The sequence below is a fragment of the Perca fluviatilis genome, chromosome 15 (assembly GCF_010015445.1).
Source record: "Perca fluviatilis chromosome 15, GENO_Pfluv_1.0, whole genome shotgun sequence".
In the NCBI taxonomy this organism is placed as follows: domain Eukaryota; kingdom Metazoa; phylum Chordata; class Actinopteri; order Perciformes; family Percidae; genus Perca; species Perca fluviatilis.
The window spans coordinates 23,382,001-23,399,360 of record NC_053126.1 but is presented as its reverse complement, the minus strand read 5'-3'; the positions used below and the strand labels follow the sequence as shown (position 1 = coordinate 23,399,360).

Here is a 17,360-nt window from a genome sequence, read left to right as displayed (position 1 = left end):
AATCACACAAAGAGTAGCAATAGTAACCAGCTATAGATTTCCCTTCCTTCATAGTAACTTTTTCCCGTCAAATCAGATCAGAAAAGACTCACAAGCTGCGCAATATTTATATATATATAAAAAAAAAGCCTCAAGAAGTTACGAATATTCACCATTAGAAGAAATATACGTCTGGACAACTCCTTAAATGTCGCGACGTGTCGGGGAAAGGTCACAAACATGATGAACAAATGTGTGTTTTTTGTTGGATTTGAGATAATGGCTTTTAAAAAGTGCCAAACTGTACATTCTCTCTTCTGGACTGCATTTTCAGCATCTGCTTCCTCAGAGTTAAATGGGGACAACGGAGCCTAAAGGTGGCGCCAAAACAAGCAGGAGTGTTGTCATAATAATAATAAGAATAATAATAATTATTATTATTATTATTATTTTGTAGTGATAATGATAATATTAATGCCCAGGAGGTTTGGGTGCTGCTGAATATCTCTGAAAGTCTTTGTAAAACTACAACATAGAATATCAAAATACCACTATATGCATTGGTCTTTGAGTTAGAGTTAGATATATATATATGTATTCTTCTGTTGTGCCTTTAAAATACATAGTTCATTAATGTATAGGAAAAATACTGTACAAAAAGAACAACTTATAGAATAGGTTTATATAAACATATCTCTTGTAACCAATATATCGTCTCTGTTGTGAATCATTTGGTCTGCAGTAAACAAATTGATTGGCATAACCACAGTATTGGACAACACCAGCCAACTTCTTTTTGTCAAAATCTTTTACATTCCGACAGCCATCTTTAAAAAGAGGGCAAACACAGAGCTACGATGAGAGACTACAGACATCTGTATTGATTTCTAAAATAAAAGCACTCCTATTAATCATGCTAAGTCAAACAGAAAAAAAAATAAAAAATCATGCTTAAATCTGAAAAGAGGAGGCTAAACGACAATGTCAAGAGTAGTATTTATACTAACAATTATATCAACAATATATAATAACTATATATATATATATATATATATATATATATATATATATAACAACAATCTTCCATCTGAGAACGAAAAGGTAGATAAATATGAGGCGGATTTTGAGCGAGTGAAAACATTGCACCGGATCAGATTGTGAGACACGCATTAGTGCAGAGGTTATATAAAGTTATCTTTAAATGCGAGTTGAAAACAGACGGGAGATCTGCCGGGGGAGGGGAGGGAGAAGCAGGAAGGGGGTTTAGAAACATGTAGGTAGTCTTGTTAGTTTAGTTCTGGACAGGAATTATTGCTGGTTGATGAAGAAGAAGAAAAAACAAAAAAACTGCAAAGCTACGCCCACGATTGCACAGAAAAAAAAAAAAAAGCAGACTTTTTATAAAGTGCTATCTGAACATTAAAATACCCAGAGTTCTGTTGGAGAAGCTGGAGCGGAGATGTGTTGGAGCGCTGGGAGGTTAGACAAATGAAATACAACATGAACATCAAGGAAAGAGTTTAAAAGAAGATAATGTTGCTGATGGTGAGAAAAAAAAAAAAAAATTGTGGGGTATAAGCAGGCTCTCGGACACGTCACATAACACAGAAGAAGAAGAAGAAGAAGAAGAAGAAGTGGTAGTAGAAGAACGGAACCAGAAAACAACGGTTTTCAGTCCTGATCTCGCGTATAAAATTGGTATGAAAGTGAACAACAAACAGCATGGCATCGTTTCTCAAAAATGGAAAGAAGCAGGGGACTCAGCTGGTGGGTCGGCTCACAACTCCTCAGAGTGTGTGAATACATATATGCATCTATGTACGGTCAATATTTAGTCAAGTGATGTCTACAGAAAATAGAAGGAACACACAAACCGAAGCTTATGATCAAAGTCAAAATGACAGTTATAATACCAGAATCATACAGGTGTGTGTTGGTTGAGGGGAGAGGAGGAAGAGGAGGGAAGATGGGCAGTTCCACCAAAAGAGACACATTGTCCTTCAAACTCGATGGAAGGCAGGTTGGGGGAGTGAAGTGGGTGTGGGGTTGGGAAGGGGGTTTGGGGGCTCACAGGGAACCGTGCCGGGCCTCGTATTTAGCCACAATGTTCTTGCAGCGGCCCAGCTCCTTCCTCATCTCTGCTACCTCCATGCGGAGAGCGGCGTTCTCCTTCTCCAGAAAACTGGCCCGGATGGCGATCTGGTTCTCCTTCAGCCGCCGGGCGTCCCGGGACCTCTTGGCTGCCACGTTGTTCTTTCTGCGGCGGGCCCAGTACCTGTCGTCCTGGGGAGCAGAGCGCACGGGTCAGCACTAAATACAACAGAGGGGAGGGTGTTTTTCTTTTCTTTTTTTCCTTTTAAGTACAGTTTTGTATGATTGGTTTGTTCTCTGTCATCGGACCCATAGTCTGATGATTAGTCTTGTGGTCTAATAAGTCCCATGATGAAGGCCTCTAGCTGCTGGCAGGGTCACAGGGTCGAGACATGAACCAACTCTGTCTTTAAGTTATTATCACAAGTAAATACAGCAAACTCCAATCCACAGACCAGCTGTTGAAAACCTTGGAGCTCAATTTCTTTAGAAACGTCGAATAAAAAAAAAAAAAAAAATAAAATTAAAAAATTAAAAAAAATCATGTTTCGCTGCTGTAGCAACACAAATTAAACTAGAACTGCAAGCAGTTATGAACAGGGTCCAAGCCTCCCCCTGGCGCAGCTAAGCACACACTGAAGCGGAGCCGGCGAAAGGAGAACCCTAAGCACGATGGCGGCGAAGCAAAAGTCAGGAAATTTGACCAAGTGCGAGCTCCAAAGTCTGTAGTGAAATGCAATTGCAAATTTCCTCTTCATAGCGTAAAAGGCCAAAACACTCCTACCTCAATTAAAGCGCCCCCTAAAGGGCGATCATCCCCAAATCTGGTGGAGAGCCGCAGAGTGGCATGTCGAAGAATAACCTCAAGTTTTGTGATGATAGCATTTACTGCAGCAGGGATATTTAATTGCAAATTATTCCCATTTAAATGCATTGACTTATTTGCCAAAAGGCCTCTACGTTCATTATAGCGCCCCCTAACGGCCGATTTTCACCACATTTGGTAGGGAGGCTTGAAGTGAGATGTCGAACAACAATACCAAGTTTTGCGCCGATACCTATTAATTTGGCCGAGATATGCTAACGTTCGTGTTTTGGGGCTAGCTACGAAAATTAGTTTGCTTGTAAATTGCGAATGGTGTAACGTAGCAAAATTCTTTTGATAACTTTAGGTCAGGTCCGTATGGAGATGCTACCTGCAGAGTTTCGTACCAATATCTCGCACGGCCTAGGACGAGTTCGAAACGTTGGTTTTGCGCATTGCGCGATATTGCGAAAAAACTTCTTAGCGCAGATGGGCGAGGCCTATGTCATCAGACTTAGATGGATTCAAGGAACACGTGGATATAAGGGTTTCTAATCTGCGATGTAGACTGTGGGAGTTATAGGCAAAAACACGTTTTACGTCATTATAGCGCCACCTAGTGGTGCATGTGTGTAATTTTTGGTAGGTAAAGTCCATGACCCATTGTCCATCTACGCTGTAAATTTTAAGTTGCTCACGTTAGTGTAAGTGGTGAATCCAAACCTGGGTCCCATAGGCCACGCCCACTTTGACGAATCAGTACCCCACTGTAGGCGTGGCCTCAGGAGTGGGCTGATATGGTACACTCAAAATTTCGTAAAAATCGGATGAGCCGTTCATGAGATATAAACTTTTTGTACTTGTAGCGCCCCTTAGTGGCCAATTTTTGGGAAACTGGTTGCGGAGCCTTAGAGGGTCATGCCAAACAAGATTCTAAAGATTCGCAATGATACCATTTATTTTGGCCGAGATATGGCAATGTTTGTGTCTTCGTAGCTAGCGACACAAATTTGGTTGTGCGTAATTCACGAAATTTTCATCCGACAAAAATTCTTTTGATAACTTTTTGTCAGGTCGGTCTGGAGAGGCTACATACCAAGTTTCATGCAGATCGGTCGCACGGTCTAGGAGGAGTACGAAAAAGCAGGTTTACGATAAATCGCGATTTTTCACGCATAAAAGTCTAGGCGGAAATGGGCGTGGCCTATACCACGTGATTCAGCTGGATCCAGTGAACGCGTAGATGTATGGTTTTTGAATATCGGGTGTACGGTGTGGGAGTTATAAGGCCAAACGCGTTTTTTCTGCTATAGTGCCACCTAGTGGTGTAAGTGGCTGAATTGTTTTGTCCGAGGTCCTTGCAGTGATCTGGACCAGTCCTGAAAACGGCACCCCCCACCATGTACGGTTTAGGCTGTAGAAAGTGTTTTATCGGCAGAAGAAGAATAATAACAGCGTAGCTTCGCTACCGCCGATTCTTCCAGCCTCGGGCTTGGACCCCTAGTAACAGTTTTTTTGGACTCAAGCTGCGGTGTATAAAAATAAAATAAAATAAAAAATAGAAAAAACTGTATATTTGCTGTCTTAACATTAGTAAGAAAACATTTCAAGCATTCTCCCTTGCAAAAATAATCACTGTCAAAGCTTTTTAACAACTTATTATTGATTAGTTTTACAATAGATAGAGGAATTAAAGAACTGCATCATGTTGGAGGTGACAGCTGCTGACTACAATGCACTTTTGTTTCTATTTAAAAAGGTTTAAAATGCTGACATAACAACAGGCCCGACAATGGCAGACAGAGACAGAGCAGCAGTTTACCTTCAGGTCTTCGGGGATGAAGATCTTGCGTGCTTTCTTGATCATGGGCTGGGGCTTCAGCTCCTCGGCGGAGAATTTGCGTTTCCTGGGGTCGAACATTTCCTGGCCGGGCACGCTAGACAGAGCCAGGTCTTGCGGGTCGGGCTCGTATGCCAGGGGCACCTGGATGGACTCTGGGTCGATGGGGCTGGGGGTGTCTCGGGCTGAGGGCAGTGCTGCAGGGGGGGGGCAACACAAAAATAACACACATTCAGGATAATTTTTTGGGGCATTTTTAGGCCTTTATTTTCACAGATGAAGACATGAAAGGGGAGAGAGAGGGGGGAATGACATGCAGCAAAGGGCCGCAGGTCGGAGTCGAACCCTCGGCTGCTGCATTCAGGAGTAAATCCCTATATATGTGCGCCTGCTCTACCAACTGAGCTAACCCAGCCACACAACACACACAGCGAGTGGACAGAATCATCCTATTTTCTTGAAAAGAGGGTGTAAAGGGTGTTGAAAAGTAGAGAAAACATCTTTGTATGGTACAGATCCTCGCATCCTCTGTTTTTAAAATTTTAATATTTGTCAATGAACATAAAAATAATGATAAAAAAAATCATCATTCCAATAACGTGAATCGTATTGCAATGTCGAAAAGAATAGCAATTAGATATTATCCTTGTATCGTGCAGCCCTAATTGAAAACCTCTAATTATTTAAAGAGGGGACAAGTCAGCAGGAACCAAACTCTTAACACCTCTGATTTAATTCAATTTTATTTATAGTATCAAATCATAACAAGAGTTATCTCGAGACACTTTACAGATAGAGTAGGTCTAGACCACACTCTATAAATTCCAAAACCCCAACAATTACAGTAATTCCCTCAAGAGCAATGTGTCTCCAATGTGTCTAAATGGCACCACTAAAAGGCACGGTGGCACTTCCATTGCGTGTAATAGGTAGGGCTGGGTACCGAATTCGATACTTTTTAGGCACCGACAGAATTGCCACTAAAGTATCGACTATCGAAAAAATGCCTCAGCATTCCATACCCAATCTAAACACCCAATGAGTACATCTCATCAGCGTGCGTGAGCCAATAAGCATGCAGCATGCTTCTACCAAGATCTAATAATGCCGCTGATTGGCTGGCTAATGTTACACGTCGTAGAGACACACAGGAAAAACTCTACGTTACGCACAGAGACGGGGCTCACGTGGTAGGCGCTAAAAAAGAAAAAAAAGAAAGATTTGTTGTAATGTTGTAATTTCTTTTTGGTTTATAAAATTGGTATCGAAAAAAGTATTGTTTAGGAATTGGCATGGAAGTCATGGTATTGGTATCGGTACCAAACATTTGTGAACAATGCCCAGCCCTAGTTATAGGTCATGCAATGTCATGAGTGAGTCCTCTTTAGCAGATCTTTTGTGTAAAGCCTGTTAAAGCTGGACACAGGACACGTGGTGAAGAGAAGGGAGCAGGAGGCCTCTGAGGGGGGAGCTGAAAGCTGCCTTTATCCCTCCGAGCTCACATGTTTGGGTCTTCAAGGGGCTGATCCATTCAGAACTGGTGCAAGCCTGAGTGTCCGGTGCAGGTGTTTTAAAGCAAGAGAACAGCGACTACTTTTCTAGAAGAAAAAAACAAAAAAGAACAACAACCAAACACTTAATGTGAAGTATCTGCCTCATCCGACCGGCAGGTGGTGCTATCACACAAAGTTTAAAACACAGGTGAGCAATTATACCTCCACAAACTGTTTCATCTTAAAACTCTGCAGCTATAAGCAGCTCCTGTCAGCTCATCTCAAACCACCTCATGCCTTCACGTCTGTCTTCCCGTTGTGCAGAGCTTCTCTAATAGATCTGAAGCTGCGGGGCTGACCAGCGGAGAGTGATTCAGTTCCATTAGCTGACCCAAATGCAACCGTTTTTCTGTGATTTATCACATTAGCGCTCATTTGTTTTGTCATACAAACCACAGCTGCATTTCCTCACTTGACACAAAAAGCTTGATGAGAAACGATTGGAAATACGACTGAAAGCAGCCGGCGTTTTCATTAGCTGTCATTTGCCGTTACGCTGCCAGCTAGAACATCATGACCTACATGTGTGTACGTGTGAGCCTGCGATGACAGCCAGTCAATGCCGCTGACCTTCTATCAGAGTGTACGCGGTCAAACTGCTTTTTTTTTTTTTTTTTTCTCGGTTGGCTGCGGTGGAGATTTGAGAAGGGGGCCCATCAGATTCGGCTCGGACTGCTCTCTGGGTACAAATCACAAGCAAACAGGAAGTCTGTGCTCAGTCGTCTGTGCTGTCTGTACATCAGGAGACACTGTCCCACCCAGAGGAAGTGATGAGTTTCTTCAACACACACACACACACTTCAACACACACACTCTTCAACACACACACTCTTCAACACACACACTCTTCAACACACACACTCTTACACACACACACACACACACACACACACACACACCTCTCTTTTCAGAACAAAGTAAGTTTGAAAAACTATGCAGGACTATTAAAGCTGTCTAATTATTGCCTTGTAAAACTGAGCAAAAAATGTGGAAAAATACCCACGGTGAAAACGTAACAACATATGTTTCAGATATATGCCTCAATGCGTGTTCACTACACACATGTACGGCTGGGTAAGGATGGGCATTTTTTCAATTGGATACCAAAACAACTATTTTTTTTCCACATTTTACTTAAAACAAATATCAATTTATTTCAATCTATTTTTTTTCATTTAACAACAAGTAGTGCCATACAAAAACTTTGGCTACCTTCATAAAATAACTGGCAATCTAAAACTGTCACGTACAGTTTGATCTGCCAATTTATTTCCTTGGTTAAACGATGAATCGTTTAGTTAATGAAATGTCCCAAAAAAAATTAAAAACCTCCCTAGAGCCTAAATATATTGCTTTGGCTAACCACAAGTTCAAAACCCAAAGATATCAAAAAGTTATTCAAACTGTTGATCGATTCCTTTTCAACAACTGACTGATTTATTGTTTAAGCACTGAAGTATACAAGACAGTGAATGTGATCGGACATTCAGGGCCAACGATGGCATGGTGTTGTCGATTTGATACTCTTTGCTACGGTACCAAAAAAAAATATATAAAATAAAAAAATAAAGTAGTGATGCCTCGGTCTGATACTGTATCAGGCTGATACTGACTCAAATAGTTAAATCATTATCTGTGACAATGGGGCCGGTCTATTCATTTCAAGTCTATGTTTACATACCACCCACACACCCACTGCTTTTTTCATGCTGAATGACTTATTTATAAGAAACTTATGAGGACATAAAAAAAAAAAATCTGTTTTACAGATCTGTCGATTTAATCAACCAATCAATTAGCCGACAAAATCGTATGAGTGTTAGTCAAATTTCTTAATCGAGGACAGCCTTTATATAGTTACCGCAAAATTACATACAGAGAAAAGTTGCAAATCTTCACATTTGAGATGCTGGAACCAGAGCGTGTTTGGCATATTTGACTAAATTGGTAATCAAAACGGTTTCTAATACCTTTTCTGTCATTCAACAACATGAAAGTTTAGTCGACTAGTCGCTTCACCGTATTGAGGTTCAACACCAAGTCCTACACACAACAGGACCTATAATGAGAAATCCTGATTTTCTCAAGGTAATCCATCCATAAGCTAAGAACCGACACATATGGCCCAACGTGACCTTCCACCATTCATACGCTGAGCCCAGCCAGACAGCAAACTACTTACTCACTAAGATTAGACGCCATCTTAGACAATCTGTCAGGCCTGCACTCAAACCTGAAAAGACCTTTACGGGTCATTTTGATCCCCTAATTAGCAAAGTTAAAACACAGCCGCATGGTCACGGGCTAAAAGTAGACGTACAAGCCCCGCTCATTAACCTGTAATGTCCTCAACTGACGTTCGACACATTCCAGGGAAGAGGAAGCAGACGTGGATGTGAATTCACAAAACAGTTCCCCTCCTCTACAGGAAATCTAAAATTAACAAGCCAGGAAGAGGCGGTCATGAGTTGACCTACAAAGAGCTGTGTAAAAGCTGGAATAACTCTTGATTAAATACCTGCGGAATTTTGTAAATTGATGGGACAGTATTTATCTATTTACGCACACCGCTGGCTGCAGGTTGGTGTCACGCTAGATGATCCTATCAGAGTAACTGGGAGTGTTATCGTGCAGCTATGGAGGTGATAAAACTACAGGTAGTGATAAGCTGTGCTGTTGGACGTATCTGTGCGCAGGGACAGAGCTCCTGAACTCTGACCTGGGTGGAACACGGGACCAACAGACATTTCTTTCTTTCTTTCAGAGACTGCACTTAGAAAGAAAAAATAAATAACATCTTTTGCCCTTTAGCCCCGAATTTGCAACAAACTCTGTTCAGAATTTTAACAAGACAACTGCAAATGTTTTTCGAACTGGTGCATGACCACATAAGTTATTTTCATGAATCCATGAAAAGACCAAAACCAACAGTGAATGTATCTACTGACAAGTATTGCGTGATATATCTTCTTCCTCTGTGCCATATAGCTTCATTGTTGTTAAAGAGGCTCTATGCAGTTTTGGCCATTTCTTTGCTTTTTGCTCGCAGATTTGTCTATAGAGCTCCCCCTACAGCTTCAGAATAGATATTTGGCAGCTCCGATGTTTACTCATGTCTGACTCCTCGCTCGGTCAGTCTGCTGTTTCCTCTTTCTCTGTTCCTCCGACAATGCTTTCCTAGCTTTCTGCTTCTTTTTTGCCGGCTCAGCCGTGACAATAGTGTGAAAAACTCCATCGCTACCTTGTTGTTATAGCTAGCCGGTTCCTGTATGTGTGCAGTGCCAGAAAGCAATTAGTTACATCGCGAGACCTGATATCACACGATACTTCTGACGCTGAGGCAGGTTGCAAGGGTGGCGAAAGTTGCAAGGGTGGTTTTTCCGCTCACAGGCACTAGGGGGGAGCGAGACGACCACCATTCAACCCAAAAAAAGTCACATAACCATTCCAATGACTCCGAAGCTGTTCAGTTAAGGTAACTTAAGCTAAAGAAACTGCATAGTTCTCCTTTAAAACTGCAGAACATCAGCTACTCTTCCTGGGGTCCACACAAAATATAAAACATTACCACAGATAGGACATTTTCAGACAAAACAGTCATATAATATAAAAATAAGAGCAGTATAGCTAGTATTATTTTCTTTGCAAATATAAATATACATAGTCCAAGAGATCAGAACAAGAACATAAACGAGCCCTACACTTGATCATCTGCAGGATACTAACTAACACGTCCTCCATTACATGTATCAGCCAAACCCTGCTCAATTTATTTTTGTTTCCATGACATTAAATTCCTCTAATAATAATAATAATAATAATAATTCCTGCAGGTCAATCATGCAGGGCACGCTGATCCTGTCCGCAGACCAAATGACGAGACATTTGAGAGGAGAGCTACTCAGTTTGCAAGAAACCAGGCCAGAGGAAATTGGCTTCTACAACGATACAACATTTTTACTTTTCAGAGTGCAGGTCTGATAAGTACACTGAGAAGTATTGACCGACTGCTGCCTCATTAGCCTTCTCTGACACACTTAATTATTTCTACATGTTGATACTTATGTCAGCCCCACATTTAGCGCCTCAAATGTGCTGAACGAGGTTTCTCAATGAGCCACCTTTCCTTGACAAAGACACTGGAATGCACCACAACACACCCTTTGACTCCTCATAAATCAGACTTCCCCTTTGGCCCCTGCCAACAGCGCACAGGGGTCCATCTCCTGAACCGACACAAGCTGCAGTTACATGCACACTTTGTTCCATTCTGATTGAAATCATTTTGATTGAAGATTTTGGGTCAACGGTTTACATAGGATGTGATCTAATACGGTCTTGTGTTTACATGCGCTGACGCTTTTTAAAAATCAGAACAGCTGTGTGACATGCGGTTTATTAATTTGTTCAACTGTGGATGTTGTTTTCTGTGGACTTGTTTGAATAGGTCGGTATTTCTTATTTTCCTACGGTCCTAGCGTAAAATCATGTATAGCTCTTCTAGAGTTTGTATCAACAACAAACTCTCAGAGGTCCAGTTCAGTTGTATTCTGTTTGGGCCTTTTAAAACGATAAATAAATTGGAATATTAGGCTGCATGTAAAACGTAGCTACAGATCCCCTTAACATCTGCAGTCCTTTCAGACTGAGAAAACGCTGAAAACTCCCATTCATCTGTTCAATAGTTGTGATAACAACGCTATCAGCCGCCTGCTGTATTGCTTGCAAGCGGACACATAGGGATTGTGGTGGTTGTTGCGAGTGGTGTTGGCGTTAGTGGTGGTGGAGTGGCTGGTTAGGCGAGACGAGGCTCGACATACTGGAACAACATTGAACACACGTGACAGAAGTACACCAGATTCCATGTGATCTCTGCAGGGTACAGCCTGTGCCTTGGCTCCGAGTCCAGGTTGTGTCAGAGCTGAGCCCGGCGAGGGCGGGAGAGGAAGACTGGATGGAAGTGGAGAGTGTTAAAGGGAGGGGAGAGGAGAGGAGAGGGGAGGGTGAAAGTGAGAGGTGGGGGGGGTAGGGAGGGAAGCAGCTTCATGCCGTGACAAGCTCCTGTTTTGCAGCTCAGCGCTGCACACGGCGCCTGCATGTGTCTGTCACATGGCCTGGCACGCTGCAGGAAACCCCAGCCGTGTTCACATGAGAGGTGAATGTGAAGATGCAGACAACACACACGCACACGCACACACACACACACAGTCAGATTTGACCAAAAACATCCTAGTTTTGTCCGCACGCCTTTCCAGTTTCTGGAATATAAAAAGGTGTGAAAATGTTTATAATAAATACCTCATGCAGTGATTTTTAGAGAAGTCATGAAATAATAATAGGTTAGTTAAGTTAAGTTCTAGATGATATGACCTAAAATCTTTATCATGATAAAACTTTTTAGGGCTAGGCCTTAAACAACTAGTGTTTCAATCAATTTTTCAAACTATTAATATACAAATATTAAAAGTGATAATTAAATCACCAGTTAAAATGATTAAAAGTAATAGATTGAGTTAACATTCTCAGTCTCTTTGTTTGTACATTTAAGCCTCTATAAATGCCCTTTGGTCAACATGTGTTGTTTTTAAATGTGCTCTATGAATACATTTAATTAATTACAGTCTGACAAGTTAAATATTCGGGTTTGGCCTGGACTTTTGGCTGTACGTTTCTCACTTTAATTGAATGGGATTCCATCTCGTCTCGTCTGCTGTGCCTGTCTGTGCTTCTCGTGCTATGCCTGCGAGGTTGTCAGTTTCATTATTGTTCAGGCTAATCTTCTGTTGCTTGTTACTGTCCCAGCAATGTTGTTTTTTGTGTCTGTCAAACCTGAAATGAAATAAATAAGTTTTTGATACAAGTTATACTGAGTTCAGGAAGGCATTCATAATGTCACTAATGTGATAAATTACATTGTCTGGCCCTTTCATAAGCAAAGACTTTATGTCATACACACAGGGATTACAATATCAAATCTATAGAAGACACACAATTAGTGACGTTAGATTTTTTTTAAAATGATTTTTAAAGAGGAACTAGTTCAACTCGATTCACAAGCGGGAGTGGATCCAAACATCCGATTCTCATTCAGCGCCCCCTACTGAGCTGAAGAACGAGTCAGAGCTGACATAATGCACACATCCACTGCGCCAAATGTACGTTCGTGACAGCTATTTCGCTTGTGTTTAGATCATTGTGAGATGTAACTAGAGCTGCAAAGATTAATTGATTTAAATTGTTTAGTTGTTAATTACTAAATGAATCGCCAACTATTTTGATAATTGATTAATCAGTCATTGTCAAAGTCATTTTTGATTAAAAACAAATAAAAATGATCTGATTCCAGCTTCTCAAATGTGAATAGGTTGTAGTTTCTCCCCTCCTCCGTGACAGTAAACTGAATGTCTTTGAGTTGTGGACAAAACAAGACATTTGAGGACGTCATCTTGGGTTTTGAGAAACACTGATCTTTGAAATTTGTTTTCGTGCCATTTTTAGGCTTTTATTTTTGACAGGACAGCCCAGACCTGAAAAGGGGAGAGAGAGGGGGAATGACATGCAGCAAAGGGCCGCAGGCCGGAACCGAACCCGCGGCCGCTTCGTCGAGCACCGAGCCTCCGCACGCACTCCACCATGTGAGCCACCCAGACGCCTGAACTTTTGAACTTTTTCTTTATCATTTAATAGAGCAAACAACTAATCGATTAATCAAGAAAATAATCAGATTATTCAACTATAAAAATAATCGTTAGCTGCGACCCTAATAGAGTTGTTTGTTTATTAGACAAAAAAAAAATAAAAAATAAATAAAAACTTAAGAGAGCATGAGGAACGTAGCAAACTCGCCACACGACAAAAGAGTTGTCCGTGAGTCGGTTTGCTAGCAGAAGGGTGAACACGTCACGGACAACTCCACCCAAAAACAAGCAGAACGGGACACATTTCATGCATTTAAGCTGACAAATGACTTGAAGAGTAGCTGTTGCTCAGGTCGAAACCACTCCTTGAAAAGGTTGACAGGATGGTGATCAAGCATTTATCCTCCATTATCATCCAAGCTATTCTGTCTTTAATCATCGGTGCGATCAATACACAGCTGCACACAAGGTGAATCCGCATTTAACCAATTGTAGGTTGTGCGATTTCATTATATGACTCATTGGTCCATTAACACACTTTATTTAGGCACTCATTCACTCTTCAGTGGAACAATACGCGTTGCTTTTAATCAGGACTCCACCTCTTCAGCACTTACAGGTGAAACAAGCTAACAGGGCTTATACATCACACACGCCATCACCCTCCACACACACACACACCTCTGTTTATCCATCACATATCGTCAGATCTTCTACCAGGAGCCCTCTTTTGTTCTACGTTTGAAATTCAAAACACTAACTGTCTCCAGTGCTGTGGCAGTGGCCAAGGTCGCTGAGAATTTGCGCTGTTTACGTTTATAGTGAGGGGTCGGCCCGTTAAGTGATTTCAAAATTGTTCTGGAAACTCATTTTGTATCAGGCAGCAGCTTAACAAACTCAATCAGTTTAACGCTTCCGTCTAAATACCTGCTGCCTAATGTCAGCTCATTGCAATATTACGATTTTCTACTACGAAAAGCTCTATTTGATCACCACAACACTGAAACACTGGAACTAGTACACATGAAATGAAAGGGTCTGTATTATCTTTGAGGTTCGTAACACCGCCTTTCTTGAAATATTTAGATGACTCCATGTAGAGCCTGTTGTAGATCTCAACATGCAAATGTTGAGAAAAAAAAAAAAAAAAACATCTCACAAAACACCTTAAAATTCATCAAAAATGTATTACCCTGCAGGACAAAGGCTATATATAGTTCAATGCACTAATTTATGAAATACGTTTTTGACTAACGGAAGCATTGAAATGCAACGCAGCTTTTAAATCAGTAGTCACCAAACCCAGCAGGGAAATCTTGGAAATTAAAATGTATATTAAAACCAACTCTTACAGAGTAAGAACTTATAATGCACCTTTACAACCAAAGCACAAAAAGAAAATTAAGCAAACATGACTCATGGCAGACAAAGTCAGTGCGGAGAGCCTTCTAATTGGACTGAGCTACATCCTTGGACATGAACCTGCTTTACTCTGGGACTCCAAAGTCCAGTTTAGGGATGTAAATCCAAGCTTGAGCATGTCTTGGTGTACCTAACCTGTGGTCAAAAGCTCTGAATATGAGAAGCTTAAACAGAAGGAGCTAAATAAGAAACAGATCTAAATCAGCGCGCAGAGGCAATGCCTTCTGACACAAACCACAAAAACGTGTTCTCTCATAGCATCTCTAGGATGGCGGTTTCTCTAATGGTGGAGGGGCGTGTGTGTGTGTGCAAACATCCTCACAGCCTTCCAGAGCCTCCCCTGACACAGAGGATCTGTGAACAAGTGTGTGAACCCACTGGTCCTTGCGTGCAGGTGAGGTTTCAAGGCGCCACTGCGTGTGGTTCCTACCTGCTGTGCTGGGGCTGCGGAGACACGTCTGAGGCGCCATGCCTGTGTGAATGGAGGTGGTAGCGCGGCTGCTGAGGTCCACCACAGCGGGCGTAGGCGTGGTTGGTGGGGCGGGCGGCGAGGCCTGCTGCGCCTGCGGTGCCTGCTGCGCTGCCTGGTCTCCCTGTTCGGTGTTGGCCGGGATGCCGTTCTCCGACAGGAACTCCTCCAGGTCCATGTACTCCAGCTGAAAGTTGTCTCCATCGTACGGTAATGTCTTGTCCCAGAGGGTAGGGCCAAGGAAGGCCGACTGTGGGTGGTTGGCTGTGCTGCTCTCATCGTCCAGCTTCTTTGCTTCCTCCTTGTCTTTCCCAAATCCTGCAAAATGTTTGCACACAGTCATTTCATTGTCGCCCAGCAGGAGGATCACAGGTTATTGCATGGGTATACATAGAAAGTATGCCTGGGGTTCAAAGGGTCAGTTCAAATTTACTAAAAAGGAAAAAAAAGCTAACTGGGAACTTTTGAATTCTTTGGAAACTATTGCCCCTTACTGAAAGTTCAATGTTTGTCAAGGCATGTTGTGTCATTTTTCAAATTATGTTAGTTATATATATATATATATATATATATATATATATATATATATATATATATATATATATATATATATATCTTAACCTAGTTTTTATTTGTTGAAATGACCCTTTAAAAGATTAAAATCTAGGTCTCTCTAGGACACTCGATACAAACAGAAAACATCCACAAGAGCTTCAGAACAGAAAAGACGCCCTCTATCGACAACTTGTGCTATCACTAACATAAATCCAATTAGAGACAAGGAGGTTTAAAGGGTATAATCTCAACTGCAAGCTAAAAAAAGAGCGCAATCACAATAAACGACACACGTGCAAATCGGTTTTATTATGCTAATTTACATCATAAATATACGCTAAACTAGCTTGTTAGCTTGAGCTGAAGCTCAAGTCAACCTGTCAGTCAACTATCATTCAGCCGAAACGTCAACATTCTGCTTTATTTATCTCTGCTACCCGCCAACTAATATGATTACATAGTTTCTTTTTCGACAAAACATTCGTGGAATTTTAAGAGGCGTCACTCTCCGTGGATTTAGTTAACCTGTGTCCTTTATGGCGTTTTATCTGTCAAAAACATGGATGTCTACAGAATGAATATAGCCCAACGGAGGAACGCCACAGAGAGGAGGCGAAAGCCGAATCAGTGTACGTGCAAGTCAAGTTACAAACGTACCTCCATTGTGGTGGAAAGGCAGCTTTAGCGGGTTTTCCAGCAGGGATTTCAGTACGCCGTGGGTCGGCGGCAGGAAAGTTTGGTTTATAGGAAGAGGTCTGGCCATTTTCTCTGGATGTCTTGAAGGGCAATTGGAGAACAAAAGTCGCAGAGACAAATCTGAACTTCCGCCCCAAAAGAGACGCGACCGTACTCGCTAGCCGGTCCCTTGGAGATCCTCGCAAAGGGGATAAAACGACGCTGGAGCTCGGAGGGAGAAGACAGGACTCCGCGCAACAGCAGGACGGTGAGCGGCTGGCTGTCTATGTAGACGGGGCTGGCTGGCAAATAGCTGGAGGAGGAGGGCGGAGCGAGCACAGCTTTGACTGAGCCTCTAGCTACACTTCTCCATCCATGTGCGGAGACGGACGCCGGTGACGTCAAAGCACCTGGGGGGCGGCAACGCTTCTCGCGGCGCGTTGAAGTAGCATGGGGAAACAAATACTCCGTAGCTCCGAGCAACCGCTTGGAATATGCTGCCTTTATGGACAATCACAAATATTGTATTTACAGATTTTTTTCGATTGCTTACAGTTTTTTCCAACTGCTTACACACAAAATCTTTTCATGTCACACGATTTTTGAAACCTCTCACTCAACGTGCAAAACTACACAGCAAATCTCCAAAAACATAAGCTATTTCTCAGCCTTTCACTCAGTTTTCAATTCCATAAAACACTTTTTTCAAAACATTACACACAATTCTCTACCTAAGACACAAAAATCTAACAGGAAGTGACTTGCTTTCCTTTTCTAAACACAACAAATCAAAATGTTACACTTATTTACCAGGGCACACACTCCTCACATTTGCAAACACATTATGTCATAACTGAACACTAACCAATCACTGCTTTAGTATAACCCTATACATAGGTCAAAGGTCAGATTACCTGTTTTGAACAATGGATGCCAACAATAGAAAGAGAGCAAGGGGAGGAGGAGGAGGAGGAGGAGGAGGGAGAGACAGCGGACAACAACCAGGAGGAGGAGGAGGTGGAGGAGGGAAGAAGAGAAGGAAGGAGAGCCATCTCTGATGAGATCAGGGCCACATTTATTCATCATGTGATCAACCACGGATTGACCATGAGAGAAGCCCATCTTGAGTAGCTTTACAGTGGTGTCCATACTGCATGCAACTATCTAATGACTATTTGAGAATTACAAATCAATCAGACTTTGTTATGCACAAAGTGCATACAATCCCCCCCCCCCACGACACACAAGCACACACACACACACACACACACACACACACACACACACACACACACACACACACACACACACACACACACACACACACACACAA

At 42.0% G+C, this 17,360-nt stretch overlaps 1 protein-coding gene across 1 annotated transcript; it reads right to left on the bottom strand.

The window, feature by feature from the left end:
- Positions 1-640: 640 nt before the first annotated feature.
- On the bottom strand, positions 641-16,384 carry hlfa (HLF transcription factor, PAR bZIP family member a). Its single transcript, XM_039824941.1, has 4 exons — positions 16,010-16,384; positions 14,759-15,115; positions 4,698-4,912; positions 641-2,262 (listed from the first exon to the last, which is right to left on the bottom strand). Exons 1-4 carry the CDS (start codon positions 16,113-16,115, stop codon positions 2,047-2,049), a joined length of 894 nt encoding a protein of 297 aa, XP_039680875.1. The 5' UTR covers positions 16,116-16,384; the 3' UTR covers positions 641-2,046.
- Between the last annotated feature and the right edge of the window lie 976 nt (positions 16,385-17,360).